This window comes from Bos javanicus, chromosome 11 (assembly GCF_032452875.1).
Source record: "Bos javanicus breed banteng chromosome 11, ARS-OSU_banteng_1.0, whole genome shotgun sequence".
NCBI lineage: Eukaryota > Metazoa > Chordata > Mammalia > Artiodactyla > Bovidae > Bos > Bos javanicus.
Window position 1 is genome coordinate 2861232 of NC_083878.1, and position 19620 is coordinate 2880851.

General features: G+C 48.1%; 1 protein-coding gene and 1 long non-coding RNA gene across 5 annotated transcripts in view; one reads left to right on the top strand and one right to left on the bottom strand.

The window, feature by feature from the left end:
- On the bottom strand, positions 1-18947 carry LMAN2L (lectin, mannose binding 2 like). Of its 4 annotated transcripts, XM_061431567.1 has the most exons (9): positions 18725-18947; positions 17425-17543; positions 14428-14545; positions 13564-13646; positions 6573-6605; positions 5016-5177; positions 4809-4923; positions 1760-1879; positions 1-1438 (listed from the first exon to the last, which is right to left on the bottom strand). In XM_061431567.1, exons 1-9 carry the CDS (start codon positions 18909-18911, stop codon positions 1296-1298), a joined length of 1080 nt encoding a protein of 359 aa, XP_061287551.1. In that variant the 5' UTR covers positions 18912-18947; the 3' UTR covers positions 1-1295. The 4 variants fall into 4 exon arrangements, with proteins under 4 accessions (XP_061287551.1, XP_061287552.1, XP_061287554.1 ...); XM_061431568.1 differs by lacking the exon at positions 6573-6605 and having other exon boundaries at positions 18725-18946; XM_061431570.1 differs by lacking the exons at positions 13564-13646; positions 17425-17543; positions 18725-18947 and having other exon boundaries at positions 14428-14499.
- LOC133256697 (uncharacterized) overlaps positions 14545-19620 on the top strand; it is a 20362-nt gene continuing 15286 nt past the window's right edge. Inside the window, exon 1 of the long non-coding RNA XR_009739266.1 lies at positions 14545-14659. This is a non-coding gene — a long non-coding RNA (uncharacterized LOC133256697). The remainder of the gene's footprint in view (positions 14660-19620) is intronic.

The following is a 19620-nucleotide window of genomic DNA, read 5'->3' on the forward strand; positions in this document are numbered from 1 at the left end:
TTTGGTTTTCATCAGCCACGTTAAGACTTTCCCTCCGGCTACAGAAGCACAGGGCTAGGAGAGCCGAGCCCAGACCCTCCAGGGAGAGTCCACCTGTCAGCAACAGAATCACAGGGCAGACAGGCGAGCAGCGCCCGACTCGTCGGGTAAGGCAGTGGCATCAGGGCTGACCCAGAGAGGAAGATGCTCAGGCTCTGCTGCTCAAACAACAGTGAACTCTTCCAGGCACAGGTGACGGGGATCCACTGCTCCCAGATTTACAACCACCGTTTCTTATCACTTAAGGAAGAGAAGCAAGAGTTCCTCTTTGGGGAGCATCCAAACTGAGGCTATAGAAGAAAGGTTCCTTACATTTTGACACTCTAAGTAGGATTCCGAAAGTTATGAACACAAAACATGCAGCGAAGCAGGCTCTGGAGCATCCAGAAACATCTCCACGTCCTCAGGTCACGTGGTAGATGTTGCTTTCAGTGTCAAAACGTGGAGCAGTTTCACAGTTAGTCCCACAGCACCCGTGACGTCTCCCAAGCATCTCTTGACTTCACACACCTGACCGGGGGCCTAAAGGGGCCTAACTGGGAGTGTCACGAACACACCAACAGAACCAAGATCCACCCTCAAGAACAAAGGCCAGAGCGGCAAGCCCCTGCAGAATGCCCCCTCCCCATGGCCACCTAACAAGGGTCAGTGACACCCGAGTGTGTCCTGCAGCCCCAGGCCCTAATGGACAGGCAGCCAGGTGTCTTTTCCAGCTCAGCTTGCATCTGCAGAGAATGATGGAAGGATGGAGAGGCAGGGAAGAGATTTCTATCCAGATTTCCAAGGAAAGTGCCTCAGGTGGACAGGGGCTTGGACAAAAAGCAAAAACCAGTGGCTGGCTGGCCAGAAGGTGTGAGGAGTCACCAGTTTCTAGTCTTTGAAGACTTACAAGTGAAGCCCAAGGGCCCTGTGAGCCCAACAGCAAGGCAGCCTGAGCTCGGTGACTCCTTCTGGTGGTTCTGGCATCACGGCGGCCCAGGTTCTCACCAGCCCTCTTCACTTCCAAGTGGCGGGACCTTGGGGAAAGGCACATCGCAGCAGCATCACCCGGGAGAGGCTTCCTGAGCCAGAGTTGGCCGTCCTCACAGGTGATGGGGGGAGCCGGCGTCCCTGCCCGCACAGCTCCAGGGACAGACCTGCATGCCCGACCAGGTGCTGGCGACAGGAGGAGGCCCACCCGGCCGGGTGGGTAGGTCAGCGCAGCTCCCCCTGCACGCTGAGGGGACAGTCACGCGGGGCGAGGTTGTGGGGGGCGCTCAGTAGAAATGCTTCCGACTCTGGTCCTGCCATTTGTTGTAGAGTATGATCCCGATGACAATGGCAAAGACGGAAAACACCAGAGAGAAAAAGACGATGAGAAAGAGGGCCAGGCCGCTGAGGGGAGGCAGCGGGGCTGTCACTGAGGAAGCAAGAGAGAAGGAGGTCAGAAGGAGGGGGCCGCTCGAGGAGGGAAGGACCTACCGAGAGCTCTTCCAGTTTCTGGGAGCCGGAGCTCCAGTACACCCTTTCCACATGCCAAAACTGAAAACCTAAGCAGCCCTGAACTGCTCACGGGTAACGTGGAGCCCAGTGAGAGAGCAGGGCCAGTGCCCCAGGTGCCCCAGAGAAGAACTCAGAGGGGAGCCAGGCCCCACTGCTGGGCTGCACGGCCCCTGGGCCCCCCAGCAGCCTCAACCCCCTGGCCGGCCGTGGGGCCCTCTCCCGGGACCTCTGTGCTCACTCTCAGGCAGCTTCATGTTGTCCACTGAGGGCAGGAACACGTCCCGATGCAGCTTCTCCTCTTCCGGGGTCCTCTCCACCGTCAGCTCAAACAGCTTCAGGGAAATGACATCATGGTTGTCTAAAGACAGAGAGAATGACAAAGGGATGACTCAAGGCACCCTGAGAAGAATGTCCTGGTTCAAGCTTCTAGTGCACAGCTCACACACAGTGACCTGAAAAAAAAACAACAACCCACCACCAAAACCTCTTGTTTCTCATCTAAAAGTAAGGACAGGTAACAGGGAATATTCTACGTTACCCTATATATATGGATTTCATCAACAAGCATGCATTACCTACATAAATTTATTTACTTTTGGCTGTGTCTCGGTGCAGCGGCTTCTCCTGTTTTGGAGCACGGGCTCGAGAGCACAGGCCTCAGTAACTGTGGCGTACGGGTTTAAGATGCTCCACAGCACGTGGGATCTTCCTGGATCAGGGATTGAAGCTGTGTCTCCTGCACTGGCAGGCAGATTCTTTACCACTAAGCCACAAGGGAAGCCCCCTATATAATTTCAAAATTGAGAGATAATACAAGAACTCAGCCCCAATCACAGGTAAACCCTTTCAGGAGACACAGCAGCCCCACAGCTTCCCTTTAACATGGACTACACACATGACTAAGAGGAGAGGGCCGCACAGCAGCTGTCTAACGGGCCATGGGCAGGGCACAGCGACTGGCCTGGAGCACACTTCCCTTCTGGACTGTGGCTAACTCTTCCCAGTTCCTGTGACTATGACCCTGAATCTCACTATTAATTACCAGAGACGGATGAAGGAGTTAGGGGCTCATTTTTTTTTCTCTCCCCTTTTAAAGTAACATTATAAACTCACAGATTCAAACATATTTGATGTGTTTCAATCACTGTGGATAGTGACTGCAGCCATGAAATCAAAAGACATTTGTCCTTTGGAAGAAAAGCGATGACAAACCTGGACAGCTTATTAAAAAGCAGAGACACCGTTTTGCCAACAAAGGTCCATATAGTCAAAACTATGGTTTTTCCAGCAATCATGTATGGATGTAAGAGCTGGACCATAAGGAACGTTGAGCGCCAAAGAATTAATGCTTTTGAACTGTGGTGCTGGAGAAGACTCTTGAGAGTCCCTTGGACAACAAGGAGATCAAACCAGTCAACCCTAAAGGAAAACAGTCCTGAATATTCATTGTAAGAACTGATGCTGAAGTTCCAATCCTTTGGCCACATGATATGAAGTGCCAACTCACTGGAAAAGACTGATACTGGGAAAGATTGAGGGCAGAAGGAGAAGAGGGCAGCCAAGGATGAGATGGTTGGATGGCATCACTGACTCAATGGACATGAGTTTGGGTAAAGTCCGGGAGTTGGTGATGGACAGGGAGGCCTGGAGTGCTGCAGTCCATGGGGTCACAAAGAGTCGGACACGACTGAGAGACTAAACGGAACTGAACTGAAGGATGAGATGGTTGGATGGCATCACTGACTCAATGGACATGAGTTTGAGAAGCCTGGTGTGCTACAATCCACGGGGTGGCAAAGAACTGGACATGACTGAACAACAAAATACACTGAAGTTGTACCTCTTACTGATGCTCAACTCAAACCAACTTTACCCAGTGGGAGCCTATTCAAGCTGACTCCTGAGTCCTTTTACAAGAACCTACAAGTTTTTGATATCTTCTTTGCTTTTCTGGGAAGTTTTTAGCTTGTATTTCCTACCTTAGACCTGGCATCAGACACGTTCTCCAGGAAGCTTTTATTCTTGTTAGTGGGAACTGGTATTAAGAGGCCACAAACATGAGTGCAGGGTGCTCAGTGCTACTAGGCTGCTACTGCGGACTGGACCTCTTGTCATCTCTATTATCAGGATGACATTTACAGCTGTTTGGGCTCTTAGAATCTTTAGCAGGTAAAACCAGGTTAAAGAAAAAAACTGGATTTACCTTCAATTAGAAAAAATGTTTTCTGTGCCAGGATCGAGATTAAACAACAGGACAGCCCACAGTTTCTCCTGACAACAATGGGCCAAGACCGAGTAGATGCTGCCCGTTTCAGATGGGCATTTGCTTTTCTGTTTTGACACAAGGAAGTTCTATTTCATACCAGCTTCAGTCATAATACACTATATTAATCAAAAGAACCAAAAGTTTCTTTACCTCAAAAGACATCATGATTGAGGCTTAGGGACATAAAAGAGAAACTTTGGAAACAAGTAGGTAGAAAAATCCAGAGAAGATACAAGAGCCTGGTTCTGCTAATGTCACGTAAGTCAAGTAAGGCAGGAGTTTCAGGGTAACTGGTCAAATGAGCTCAAGAGAAGACAAAGAGCAAACACACAGAGCAAAGAAACAGAGGGGGCTTTCCTGAGGGCAGGGCGTGGCAGAGACACAGGTCCGAACGCAGCATTTGCCACGCGGGTAGTTTACAGAGGCCTCTGCACACACGACACAGGGTCAAGACTCCGTGCTCCCAGTGCAGAGGACGCAGGTTCGATCCCTGATTGGGGAACTGAAATCCCACGTCTTTGGGCAACTAAGCCCAAGAGCCACAGCTACCGAGCTTGCAAGCTCTGTAGTCCACACACCACATCAAGAGAAGCCCCAATGCAGCCCAACTATAAATAAATAAATAAAGTGTAGGTTTTATTAAAAAAAAAAAAAAAAATCTGAGCACAAAAGAGTTTGGGGGTCAGTCAAGGAGAAGCTTTGCGAGGAGAAGGGGAAGTCAGCATATGGGTGAAAGGACGTGCCTGCAGAAACAGGCATAAGAAAAAGGAGAGCACAGGCTGGAAGCACTGCTTGAGGAAGAGGCGAGCGCTGCTTGCTGTTAGCAGCAAGCCTCTGCCAGACACAACTGTGCGAGACGACCCCAGGCCTGGCAATCTGGGCTCTACACACAAGAATGCAGCAAGGGAAGCACTCGTGGGCACCTGCTTGCCAGAGCTCTGCCCAGCAGGCTCTCACGCCCGGGCCTGCCTAGTGAGACATGACCTGAGTTAGGGCCAGTAAGGAGCATGCAGGGCAGTACCTGAGAGATCGCCCGTGATGGACGAGGTGCCAAAGTAGTAGCCCCGGGGCAGGCGGACCCCCGGCACCTCTATGCAGTCCCTCCACTCGTGCTTGCCGTCGATGTCCATCATTATCTACAGCACAGAGGGGGGGGGCAAGTCAGGGCCGGGCCCCGGCAGCGGAGCGAGACAGCCCGCACTGCCGACGGGCCCGGACAGGGACTCACCGTCAGGTGCCTCTTGACATAGCGGATCACAAGGAAGGTGTCGTAATGGAGGTTGCGGACGATGGCTGTGCAGCCCCCCAGCTCTGTAGGCCGCCCATCCCGCTCGTGATCGTAGCTGAGGGAGCCGTTGTTCACCATGGCAGAGATGTAGGGGAACACCCGCTGGGAAGGCAGGGGAGGCAAAGCAGAGGGTGGTGAGGAAGCGCTCGCAGGAACGCCTGTGCCAACAGTGACGGGACTTCTGCACACAAAGCTGAGCTCTTCACGACAGACCGGACGGCCACTCTGCCTTGTCACTAGCAGCCTCCGAGGGCCCACGCTCAGAGGGTCACTCGAGGAACAAGGCCCAGAAGTGACTGACCTCAGTACCTGCCTCCAGGAATCCTCCTCCCATCTGGGGTGGGTTGGAAATGGCCCCTCTGACACTCTGGGCCTGACTCTCCTCCCAGAGATCAGCACTGGGCACTTATACTCCACCCAAGACTGGTTTTCTTCTTACTTGTATGTGCGCGTGTGCTAAGCTGTTACAGTCATGTCTGACTCTTTCCAATCCTCTGGACTGTAGCCCAGAGGTTCCGACGTCCATGGATTCTCCAGGCATGAATACTGGAGTGGGTTAATATGCCCTTTTCCAGGGGATCTTCCCGACCCAGGGATCGAACCCGAGTCTCCTGTGACTCCTGCATCGCAGGCAAATTCTTTACCGCTGAGCCCCTGGGGAAGCCCCTGTGTGTATGCATGTGTGTGTGTATATACACATACATACAAACACATATCACCAACTGCCGTGTAAACTTCCTGAAAAATCATTTCTTATGCTTCTTTGTATGTGTCCACCATAGCTCCACCTCTTCCCCCACAAGGCAAGTACTAGGTTGGCCAAAAAGTTTTAATTTTCCATTAACAGCTTATGGACAAACTTGAATGAACTTTTTGGCCAATCCAATACTTGGTGCACCCAGGTATTCTGTTCGAAAATACCTGTTCGCTCAGGGAACTCTTTCCATTTAGGATAGCACCTTTCAAATTCTAACATTCTATAAGCACATGATGTGAAATGGATCAGGACTCAGAAAGGACAGTGCCAGAACCAGGTGGCCTCTCCAGCCACAGGTGACTATCCTCAGTCAAAAGACCTTCTGGCCCTTCACGACACACAACTTCTCCCAGTAATACTCAGTGGGCAAGGTTCTCCTACTGAAAGTCTCCCTGGAGCCCACCCATCCTCCCACCTACTTCGGAGACCCTATCTCTCCAACAGCCCTTGTGGAGCAAATTCTTCCTTAGAAATGACAAGCTAACCATTTCACAACAAGCCTGGGGCTAAGGCAGTGAAGAGAGAGGCAAGGTGATGAAAGGACAGGAAGCATGAGACATGCCACTGCTCTGCGGGGTTCCTCGTTGTTCTAGACAATCAACATGCAAGATGAAGATGCAGGCGGAACTGGAGACTGGTGACTCTGGAGACAATGGCCACACAGACTGAGAACAGTCGCAAATGTCGGATGGGCACACAAGGGAATTGGGGATGGCCACAGTGAGTCAAGAATTGAGTACCTGGACTCCTGGAGAATACCGCCTCTTCTGGGCCTGAGAGGGTCCAGCAGGTTATTATAAAAACAAGACAGGGCACAGAAGACAGGAGACCAAGTCAGAAAGAAACATCTGTGCAAGAGCTATGACCCAGCTGCAGTGGAAGAACACCAATCTCAATCCCCAAACCAATCTCAATCCCCAAATAGAATTTTAGCATCCACGGAGGGCATTCCACAAGTCCTCAGACCCCTCACAATTATAGGCAAAAATAATTGTAGGCAAAAAACTACACGAGCAGGTGCTTGTACATTTTCTAAGGAGAAGGTCTGCTGCTATCATCAGATACTCAAGGGGGTCCATTAGGAAGACCTCTCTAACCCACACAGGGTCCTAAAACTTTCAGAACTTTATAAAAACACCCAGCATCACATTCTCTAAGCAGGCCTCACTTATGTCTCTGACAGTCCAAAGGTCAGGTCATGAGTTTGTGCCCAGATGACAGTACTTCTGCTGCAAGGAGAGAGATGAGGGTGATAAATATGGCTAGATTCTTCCAAATTCAAGATGTCCTTTACTGCCCAGGATCTCAGGCTGTAGCTCTTGCCCAGAAGACAAAAATCCCACCACTTGAGAGACTATCAAATTAACTCTAATCCAAAGGGATCATTTACCCTCTAATTGAGTCTTATGGACATATATCTCGAAACAGTTATTGTTATTCTAACCTACAACATGTGGGCAAGAAAAAGCTCCGTGGGAACGTTGCAACAGGACAGATTTAGAAAAGTCAGAAGGTTCAAGGGTGTTTAGCTTTATTCCAAAAAAACTGCTACAGTTCTCAGCACTAGCAATAAGAGATACCTACACAAGCTCAATTTAGCCCTGCCCTACTGTGGGCCAAGGGGTAGAACCCAAAGCATTCCTTTCTCTAATACTGGGTATGCACCTAATATGAGCCAGGCACTGTCCCGGACGCTGGATGCTCAATGGGAAATAAGACAGGCAGATGTCTGCTCTCATGGAGCTGACATTAGAGGGGAGGAGACATACAATCAATCTTGTTGTTGTTCAACTGCTCAGTCAGGTCCGACTCTTTGGGACCCCAAGGACTGCAGCACACCAGGCTTCCCTGTCCTTCTCTATCTTCCAGAGTTTGCTCAAACCCATATCTATTGAGTTGATGATGCCATCCAACCATCTCATCCTCTGTGGCCCCCTTCTCCTCTTGCTCTCAATCTTTCCCAGCAACAGGGTCTTTTTCAGTGAGTCAGTTCTTCACATTACGTGGCCAAAGGATTGGAGCTTCAGCATCAGTCCTTCCAATGAATATTCAGGGTTGATTTCCTTTAGGATGGACAGGTTTGATCTCCTTGTGGTCCAAGGGACTTTCAAGAGTCTTCTCCAGCACCACAGTTCGAAAGCATCAATTCTTTGGCACTCAGCTTTCTTTATGGTCCAACTCTGACATCCATACATGACTACTGGAAAACCGTAACTTTGACTATATGGATCTTTGTTGGCAAAGTGATGTCTCTGCTTTTTTAAATGCTATCTAGGTTGGTCATAGCTTTTCTTCCAAGGAGTAATCGTCTTTTAATTTCATGGCTGCAGTCACCATCTGCAGTGATTTTGGAGCCCAAGAAAATAAAGTCTGTCACTGTTTGAGACAGTGATAAATACTATGACAAAAATAAAATAGGCAATACAATACAGAGGAGAAATATACCTGAGGAGACAACACCTGAACTGAGACCAAGCAGTGAGAGGGAATCCACCAAGAAATATGGGGGCTGAAGAAGCATGAGGTTAGCATCTTCAGAACTAGGGGTGTCTGCAACTCAGTGAGTGAAGAACAGGCTGGTGGGAGCTGAAGCGGGAGCCAGACCACACTGGGCCTTACAGGTCACAGTAAGGGTCTCGGGGGAGCCTCAGACCAGCTCCCCAGCTGTTCTCTTACACCACCGGTGGCCTATGTACAGGACTACACAAGGTATGAAATGAACCAGTGGATGATTGAACTGCTGGAAAACTACTCTTCTACCACTATCATTTAGGACAAGGGGATTATGAATGTGTTGTCAGCAGTTTACTGAATTGGGCTTCGGACGAAGAAAGTGCATAACTTCAGTGAACAATGAGGGAAAAGAAGGGATTGAAAATGCACTCGGGAGCTCCGGTGATCCCAAGGCTTGCTTGATGTATCAACCCCAGTACCTGGGATCAGAAGTTTAAGTTGTAACTTTTGAGGAGTGCTGAGAACAGTGATCTTTAACCTAAGGGGTCCTCACCCTTGCCAAGGCTGGTGAGGCACCCTCTTTTTCAGCACCAGAGGTCAGCTGGGCCTCAGCATGACCTGGGGGAGCTTTTCAACTGCACATACATGAGGGAACTACAGTCAGACAGCCTCATTCAGCAGGTTTAGAATGGGGCATGAGACTATGTATTTTTTAAAAGGCAGGATTTCCCTGGTGGTCCAGCAGTTGAGAAGCTGCCTCCCAAAGCATGGGCCACAGGTTTGATCCCTGGTTGGGGAACTAAGGTCCCACAGCCTCGGGGTAACAACTAGAGAGCCTGTGCGCCGCTACTAAGACCTGACGTAGTTAATCAATTAAAAATTAAAAAAAAATAAAAGGCGCTATGGATGACTGGGATGTGCCAGGTAAATTTAAGAAATACAGCACTAGACAGAGGCCTGCAGCTTCCAAGCTGGAATCTGTCCACTTCAGCAACTCACGGCTTGGCCTTCAACTTGCCACCTCACATTAACCCTAAGTCTTTAAATGCCACTTTAACTTCTACGCCCAGTCAGGAGTTCCTGAAGGGTTTCCTAGGTACCCACTAATTTCACACAGAAGCTAAGTTTCTTTGCTTGGAAAGCAGCCTATATACAGCCAGAACCAAAGGCAGAAGAATCACCCTGACTGTGGCAAAGGTGGCAGTTTCATTCCTCTTTGAAGAGGCACCAAAAATTAGGAGCTCCTGCCTGCTGTGCCTGAAGAGTGGGGAAGTGTTTTTAACTTTTTGCACTACAAGGTACTATTGTACCTTCAGCACACCTTGAATGCAAAGGGACGCGTGAACTTGTGAATCCTATGCTAAACCCCACAGGTGCAGAGCACACTCGCTGTGACTCGCTAGGTAGAAAAAGGGGCACAAGCAGCCCTCAGGAGGCCCCCACTGCCGCCTGCGTCATCTCGGAGATTCTCCTTCCGCACTGTGAGCAGGGAGGGCAACACACAGCTCCCAGGGCTCGCTATGAAGATGACGTGAAATACGCAGAGCGTTCAGCACAGTGCTTGGCATTTGAAAGGCAGTCAACACTCATTCAATGACTAAGTGAGTTTCTAGATCTAAATACTGTCTACAGGTGCTCATATGTAAACACAAAACCAAACATATGTTTTCTAGAGCAGTAATTCCCAGACCACTGGCTGTTATGGACCACTAAAAATCTCTAAACACATAACACATTCTGGGGATTAACAGGTTTGCTTTTTCTTGATTTTTTTTTTTAACCTATTAAATATGTTAAAATACAATTAAAATACAATAACTGTATTAAAATACAATGACAAGACAGCCATCTAAAATAAACATCAGTTTTAAAAAGAACATTTTAAATGAAAAAAAACCGAAATATTTCATAATAAATAAATAATAAAACATTTCACATTTATGAGAAGTCACTTCACTGTTCCTACTGTCAAACCAGGGAAACTGTTACCAACCAACACAAGTCTATGAACCAGCATCCAGGAGTCACTCTCAGAGCAGGTTTACCAACCTAAACCACACTGCACTTGAGCAAGCTGGCCAGGTCTGCTCTCTGGAACCCAGGTGTGAAGACAAGGAGGATGGGAGGGGAGAAGGAGAGCACGGAGCCACAGCAGCACTGCCGAGATGTCTGCAAATGTCCCCAGGGATGTCATTTAGTGCTGTGAACACAAACAGCCAGCACTTTCTGAGAGCTTACCGTGTGCCTAAGAGGCACGTCTGAACCTTCACTGCTACACACCGTTACGGCAGCACGGGAATGCTGTGCTGTGCTGTAAAGTCTCAGTTGCATCCAACTCTTTGCAACCCTATGAACAGACTATAGCCCACCAGGCTCCTCTGTCCATGGGATTTCCCAGGCAAGAATACTGGAGTGGGTTGCCATTTCCACCTCCAGAGGATCTTCCCAGCCCAGGGATCGAACCCTTGTCTCCTTCGTCCCCTGCACTGCAGGTGGATTCTTTACCACTGAACCACTGGGAAAGCCCAGTATATGAATGCTCTTGTAAATGAGAAGATAGTTCAACTCTGTGGAAGAGGAGATCTTGTCTACAGTTCTACTCTGGGGAACCCAGGAACCTCCTGAAATTGCATGTATAATCTTATTGTATTCAACTGTAGCAGAAATAGGTTTCTACTTCTCAGCCTCAATCCCTAATGACATCTGAGAGCTGGCCAATATTCCTGGGACCTAATTTCCAAAGGAGTGTCTCTTAGAAAACACTGCCTCACCAAGGATTGAGAAAAAAACAAACAAACCCCACTAAATCACATCCAAATAGTATAACAAGAGAATTTATGAAGTTACAGAGTTCTTTTAATAATGTAAAAATTCTTTCCACCAACAATGAAGAGATCAAGAGGGATCAGTGTTTTCATCAACATAAAGGTTGGAGGGAATGTGTTGTTAAATTTACGGCATATTGCTTATTCCAGTTTCAAGAGAGTAAAAACAATCATTACGTTAAAAAAATATAGGAAGCACCTGAAACTCGACTTCCAAGCTGGCCTGATCTGAGAAGAGCAGTGAGCTGCTCACGCCACTCGCCAACCAGCTGCTTCTGCATCCTGGGGTCCTTTATGCCAGCTATATGTGGGATTCACCTAGAGATGTTTGAAAAGGTTAAGCTGCCCATCAGACTCTCTGAGCTTGGGGCCTGGAGAGCAGTAGCTTTAAATGCTTTGCAGATAATTCCAACGGCAGTTGCAGCTGAGGCAGAAAAGTCCCAATTTTAACCACCTGAAACTGATATTTTTGGTTAACATCTACTCTCCTTACAAAACAAGGCCCATCAGATCTGCCCTCTTAGGCAGAATGACTCCCGCCTGATAGTGAAATGGAAGCTAAGAGAGCGTGAATGATTTATTTCTGGGAGAAACAGAGAGCCATGTGTAAAACTCTAGTCAAGCCCTAAAGCCCACGCGTGCTTCAGATGCATTTCTAACCACCACTATTTCCTCAACGGCACTGCAAACCCTTCTCACGACGTCCCCCTCATTAAGATCCTTTAGTGCGCTTACCCTCTAAAACACTTTTAGCTCCAGACTCCCTGATAGGCACACCACCCTTCAGAACTCACCCCACCATGTGCATGGTGAGGGCGAGTCACCTACACTCAAACAGCTCTGCAGCTGGTCTGAACAGGTCACCAGCCACCCGAGGAGATGCTGCTCAGTCACAGTGGCCCATAAACGCGCTTGGGACAGAAGAGCGGTAGCAGCAAAGAACGCAAGGTAAAGGGAGGCCTTGGAACACGGGGAGACTGAGGGCCCTCTTTTTCTCTCTAGCCTCATCTCTCTCTCCCCCTGCCTTTTCCCCTTCACATTCATTGTCCCTTCTCTAACTTTAACACATTAACATATGCTTTTCTATCTGCATCTAATCTGATCTAATTCTGCAGATTTCAAAGTCAATATCACTTCCTGGAGGAAGTCCCCGCCAGGTGAGATGCTCCTGCCAGGTCTTCCGAGAGCACCTCCGCAGAGACCCCATCAGCACGCTCACACGCCAGGGCTACCGAGCGCGAGGGCCATGCGGATCTCGCTCACTGATTCCCAGGCTGGGCACCTCAACAGTGGCTGATGTCTGGCAGACTGAAGAAGAGCCCAGAAGCAACACCGAGAAGCAAGTCTCTAACTGACCCACAATGCAAGGTTCCCCTTGTAACTCAGGTCTCACTTTCCACCCCCTTTAAGCCAAACTCTGTACGGAAATGTGAAAAACTGCTGAAGCTGGGTTTGCATAGACAATGATCTGTTCATCCAATTTGTTTTTACACGTTTGAAAATTTTCATAAAGAACTTTTTGGGGAAAAAGTAAGTTCTGCTTCCATTTCTAATTGTGCCTTTCTTGCTAAATACGATTTAGTGATAGGATACCCAGCAACAACATGTCCTAATCATTTTCCCACCATCTGCCAGCAGTCCCAGGCAGAGAGCGCGCACAGCCCTGCCGCTAGTATAAGCAAGTACTAGAGAACCCTATGGTCAGCTAACGAAATGCAGGATGCTTCTGCTAACAGCCAGACTGCTGTTGCTGTTGTCACTAAGTCATTTCTGACTCTTTTGTGCCCCCCTGGCGTGACTGTAGCCCGCCAGGCTCCTCTGTCCATGTGATTTCCCAGGCAAGAATACTGGAGTGGGTTGCCATTTCCTCTTCTGGGTAGTCTTTCCAACCCAGGGATTGAACCCGTGTCTCCTGCAGTGGAAGGCAGGTTCTTTACCACTGAGCTACCAGGGAAGTCGACTGGACCCTATACCAGGTTTCAACAAAATGCTGAGATTTCATCAATATCTTTTTACAGCCTTTCCTAGAGGAAGAGAAGAAGAAGAAAAGGATACTGGGAACAGGGAGTAGCTGCAGAAGAGAGATCAGCAGCGACACAGGATGTCAAGGGAGTGGAGGCACACAGTTCAGCTCGCTCTGGTGCTGGCCTAGGAGCCACAGCACCACCCGGCCACACATGCTTGAGTCTAGCGGCTCCCAATGTGCGCAAGAAAGAACACTGTTTAACACTGAAAAGCCCTCATCACGAGGACCACTCCCAAGACTGTGCACCATGAACGACTCTCTTCTAGGAAAAAAAAACTGACACAGACATTAACTCTGTGCAACAGACAAAAGAGAACCAAACCCCTCACTTCCTCTTCTGTGTTCCCTCCTGAACAACATTCCTAAGGCAAAGGGCTGTGATGTCAGTTCGGTGTGGCTGACCTAAGCTATGACACTGGCCATTACCTCTTGCTGCTTCTCCTCATTGGGATAGGTGTCTACAAATACTCCCAGCCCCACAAATTTGTCCATGTTTCCAAACACAGGCCCTAGAGAGAAAGAACAGACGATGAACAACAGTGAAACAAAGCCAAGAGTAGATAAAGGAGTAACACATCACTGTGATGGAGGAAAAAGTGAGATTCAGAGGATCCCCAGGCGTCCCTTGAAGATGAGGAAACAGCTGTAACAAGCATTCAGTAAGCACCTGCAGTTGTTTGTCATTAAAGGGGAGAGAGAGAAGGCCAGCGTCTCCTTGCTTAGCACTCCAGCTGCTCCCTGATTTGACCTGGTTGCTAAGGTGCGCCTGAAGAATTGTGCTTCACAAACACTTGTTGATGACTATGCCCCCGAGTGAACTGAATTCCCAAGTTTCTGCTTCTAATTGCAGAAGAGATCAGGTCAGATCAGGCTCAGTTTGTCATGTACTTGCAGCAGAGCCTCCCGTACAAAAAGGAAAAACAGCTAACTCTTCTCCTTTCTCCTGACTCAGGAGTTCTGAGATAGGTCTCTACTCAGGCCCAGGAGAAACCAGTATGCCCAGTGTCAGTATTTGGGGGGGGCCAGTGGTTTCCTTCAGCCAACTGGGCCGTGAAGTTTCAAAGAGAAAGCGGAAGTAACCAATAAACAAGAAACCATCCCAGGATGAGTCAAGGTCAGCTGTTTTTAGGACTCAGACCCCATTCTAGAGACTAAACAGGCCAGTGTTTATCCAAACATCAAGGGAGAGGGAAAACCGCTGGCACTGTGAAGTCATGCCCGCCTCACGAAGAGGGCACGTGAAAAAGCAGGCCCGTCACACCCCACAAGCGCAGCCCAGGGCCCCAGTACCTGGCTGCATCCGATCCTTCGTGTACCAGATGGCCAAGCCATCCCCATGCAGGTTCTTCTTCCCTTGCCCATGGATTCGGAAGTGCACCTGCAACTCCCAGTCTCTCAGGAAACACGGCTAAAGGGAAAGAGACGCTGCAATCAAAGAGGAGCCTGAGACACCAGGCCTCGGGCCCTCATCCACCGCCTACAGACTTGGAAAACACAAACGCGGGGGACGCGAGGCTAAGAGGTAAAACCAAAATTTAAGACTTGCTAAGGGTTTGTGTAGTAAAATTAAACAGATTGAGCCATTTATCTGTATGCGGTATTTAATATAATAAGTGAACACACCTCCCAATCAGCGTCACCATCTCCCAACAGAAACAGGATAGCATCCCAAGGTTGGAAAAGACGAGAGAACTTCATGTTAGACTTCTGTGATCCTATACCCACTCAGCAAAAGATCTCAGTGTCCAGGATAGAGGTGGCTGAATTAATACTCATCTGCAATTATGATCACCCCTCTGAGAGAAAGACTCTAAGAAGCTGGGATCTCAAGAAAGGTCAAGGCCTCATTTATTACAAAAGAAAAAGATAACCTAAGTCATCAGGCAAAGGTCTCCAGGAATAATTAACATCCACTACAAACAACTCTAATTAGCTAGACTTGGCCCTATGCCAAGCTGAGGGGCAACCCAGAGTTCTCACGAGAAGGGATAAGCTATGCCCCCACCAGTGTCAGGCCCTCAGGCAAGGAGCAGAAATCCACCAAAGGAGACACCCCCGGCCCCACCACAGAGACAGCCTCTGGTGGAAAAACACGAAGGAGGTGGGCACTAAACAGACTCCTGTTTTTCTTTTGAACTGTGTATCAAAACCTTGGGAGAAAAAAAAAAAGTAGAGACAGAAGTAAGTGGATAATTCAGTGTTCTAAATAGTTGAACACTTTCAAAGAGAAACTAGAGTAGGTATTTAGTTTAGAGAGGCTCCTGGTTAAGCGTCACCGTGAAAAACGAGGGGAAGGAAGAGCAGATAGGCCAGTTCAGGCAAAGGCCCTCCATGTAGATTGTTCAGAAACAAACAAACAAAAAAACCCAGTAGACTGCTCTGACTCTTGAGCAACAATTATTTGCAGCTTCCATTTTCAATTTCTGGGAAATCTCTTAAAGTGCTAGTATTAGTACATAGTCAAAATAAAAGGGGTGTGGACACTTTCGAGTTCACCGAAGAACCCTGAAATCTCCAATAGCTTCCCCTCCTCTGATAAGCCAAGCCCCCAGTTGTCATCTTGGGTTCTCATCTTTCTGCTATTTGATTTCGATTTCAGGGCAAGAGTGAAATTCAGTGGCCAGAAGCTGCCCCCATACCCAGTGGGGTATTACACCTCTGGGAAGACACTGAGCCAAGAGGCCTCGGCCGCTCTTGCCACTGGCCTCGTGTAGCGCAGTGTTACACAGTCCTGCTCAGGGTTATGTCTAACCGTGGGTCTCAAAATCTGCTGCATGTCAGATTCACCCAAGGAGCTTTTAAAAATCCAAGTGTCCAAGATGTACCCATTCTAATTAAATTAGCATCTCTGGGGTGGGACCCAGCCACCAACTCCAAAGGACAGCCAAATTGGAGCACTACTGCTCAAACAAATCCATCCTATTCAAATAACTCAGAAACAATGCTAAGGCTCACTCTGACAGTCAGATAACAAAAAATATAGGTAACAGAGAATCTGAAAAAGAGCAAGATAACTAGATCCTAGACTAGAATCACTGCTACATAAAAGGGTTACAAAGAGACAGCCAGCAAGATAACAGCAAAGTATCAAGCCTTGGACAAAATCACTTATAATCCATAGACCTGTATCAGTGACTCTTGTAACAGACATGTAACAAACAACAGCGCATTTCTGTAACCATCTTAACTTCCCAAAGCTTGTTCATGTCTATTGCCTTATTTTACTCTCACAGTAACCCTGGTGGGCAAGTAGAACCAATATGATGAAGCTCATTTGACAGTTGGAGAAACTGAAAACTGAGAGAGGATAAATAACTGCCAGGGCTCACAGAGGGTCTGTGAGACCATCAGATTGAGAACTCAAGTCTTTCAGCCGCCAGCCCTCCACCTCTTCTATCCAAGCACACTGCCCTGCATTCCGTCCAAGAATGAGCTCAGCACTGCAATCTGGGTTAAGGGGCCAGAGTGTACAAATAGCTCACATAGAAACTTCTTGTCTCTCTGCTTCTTCAGAAGCCTCTGCCACATAAAATGAGCAGGGACAAGAAACTGTTCCTTTTTCTGACGTGCACTTATCCACAACCAATGATAAAACCATGGGAAAGTAAGTTCTTAGCCTCTGAGCACCCAAAAGTATTGAAGAATGCCAAGGCCACTCCCCAAAGTAAAGTGATCATAAAAGATTTGCAAAGAGCCCTGGAAACCGAAAAGAAAGCATCATCTTACACTTGTACAAAATCACAGTGCAGCCACACCAGGAATACTGCATCCACTTCTTGCCGCCATACCTCAAGGAAGACAACGTCGCTAGAAAAGGCCCAGGGAAGGACAAAGAAAATGACCAAGGGCTCAAAGTGGCTTTTACATGAAAATAAAATTTAAAATTCAACTCAAAAGGAAATAACAAGGGGTGGGGGGGAAGGAGGTCAGGGATACTGGGATGAAGTGTAGGATAAATTTAAGAGTAGTTTTTTATTTTATAAAGCAAAGTAATTAAATGTGAGTTGACTTATTAACCTCCAAAGTAACACTATCAGGTCAATCAGGAACTAAAGACATTTCAGAAAACTGAATCAAAACCAATTATTTGCTATAATTAGGGGAAGAGAGATCATCTCCCTAAATATCTGATTTCAATATGAACGTCATCATAATCTCTCAAATGAAAATACTTCATATTCACACAAGACAGAATATGGGGGCGGGGACTGAGAATAAGTCAGTATGCCACTGAACTTTTTTAGCATTTTTCTGGGTCACCAACACAGGAGGGAGAAAGACTCTTACCACCCGGTTCCACAGGGCACCCTGTTTACTTTGCATATCCGGCGTAAGGCGGATATACTGGGTCATCACCATGGCATTGCCCATCAGATTCCACAGAGAGGAACTGCTTGTGCCCACACCTACGGGGAGGAAGTAGATCAGTCATTCTCTTCAACCCCAACCCATTTGGAAAACCACCATGGGCCCTCTGAAAGCTGGAGTCCTCTTTCTTCCCCCTTCATGTCCCACCTCCTGTCACTCATTAAATCTTAACTCTTTACCACCTTTCTTCTTTTCACAAAGACTTTCTCAGGTGAAGACCCTAGAGCACATCAGAGTTGTCACTTCATCCACGCCACAGTAACCATGCTCAGATTCATTCTTCCCCATTTTATATGTGAGTAAACTTTAGCACCGTGAAAGAAAAAATGTCCCCAGTTATACCAAAAAGAGCTTGACTCTCTGGGGCTCTAGGGCTTAATCACATTCTTTCTTTGAAGGAGAAGCTACTTTCCCCCTTACCTCAGACTATCAGCCCCTTGCAAGTGAGAACTCTGTGTCTGTTACCCACTGTATTAGCAAGGAGAAGGCACTGGAGACATCCTCTAAGTGAATAAGCAATCACCTTTAGCAGCAGAGTATACTCTCTTATGCTTTGTGTTTTTGTTTGTATGCTGTCCCCATATCCTTCAGTAGGGAAACAAATTAAGAGCCATCTGCACTGATTTGGTCCTCTCTGCAGCTAACCATGTAAATTTGCTGGTTGATGAGTTGTGCCTAGTGGCCTATGTACACTAAACACACCAAAGCTAACCAGCCTCTTTTATCAGTAGGGCTCCTGGACTGGAGAAGAACAGGTGTCTTAATTGACAACAGCATTTTATCTTCTCAGTGCGGCCAAGTTCTACCCCAGTTCTGCCTCATGCTTTATTTCTCGCACATCCACAGCTCCATCAGAAGCCCAGCTTACTGCTAGTGGCCCTCAATCACGGTCCACCGTTCGCAGTTCTCTCCCCTGCCCACATTCCACCTGTCCATCTCTAAATCCCCTTCATCCACGCCCGGCGCTAGTGGCATCCGAGAACCCTGCTTCGACCTGCTGGAAACTTCCAGGACTAATTCCGAGGGGTGGGGAGAGAGAAAGCTGACCCCTGCCCTTAGGATCCGTGGCTCCCGAACACAGCGAGAGTCCCCAGGGGCTCCCACCCACCGCCCCCAGCTTCCTCGGGGTCACGAAGCCCTTCGCCGCCCCCGCCTCTATGGACAAGCTGGGGTCCCGAAGCCCTCCCAGTGCACGACCACCTAGCTCCCGGCGCCTCACCCTGGTAGGGCTTCGACAGCGAGTGCTCCCGTTTCAGGTACTCGAACGTTTGACCCGCCCCGACTTGTCGTGGCCCCTGCCCAGACCCTAGCAAAAGGAGAAGGAGCAACATCCTGGAAACTTCCCGTGCCGACAAACGCCGCCACCACCGCTGCCACCACCCAGAGGGTCCCAGGGCCACCGCCATCTTTCCTACCGCCGTCCCTTCATTAAAAGCCCGCCCCGTCCTCCAAGCCATTGGTCCGTGGGACCATCTGCTTCACGTCCTATTGGCTCTCATATAATCCCCGCCCCCGCAGGTGAGACTTTCACCGATTGGCTGGCTTGAGTACCAGTTGCCTTGCCAACCCGCCTGGACTCCCTTACGTTTTTGCATTTATTCTGAGTGCCACTAGGCCTCCTGGCATACATAGTGATTTCCATTTTGTGTCTGCGTTCTGGAGTAAATTTAAGGAGATAAAGTGTTCTAGTCCCCACGCAAACCTTCTAACTTCACTGCCACTCACTCACTCACTCACTCACTGCTGACTGTACGGAGGTACCAATCAAGAGGCTATAAAACTGAAAGGAGAAATAGAGAAATTTACAACTCAAGGAGCTGGAAAATTATCAAATTTATAAGAGGCTTGAAGAGTACTTATCAAACAACTTGACCTGATGACATTTATAAAACCAGCCAACAATGGCAGAAGACACATTCTCTTCTGTGAAAAAGAAACATTTACCAAGATAATCTGAGCCAAAAGACTCCAAACCTCCACAAATTTAAAAGAATTGAAATCACACAAAGGATATTCTCCTATCATGACGGTATTGTACTAGAAATCTGTAACAGAAAGATTTCTGAGAAATCGCCATATGTTTGGAAAGTAAACTCACTTCTAAATAATCTGTGA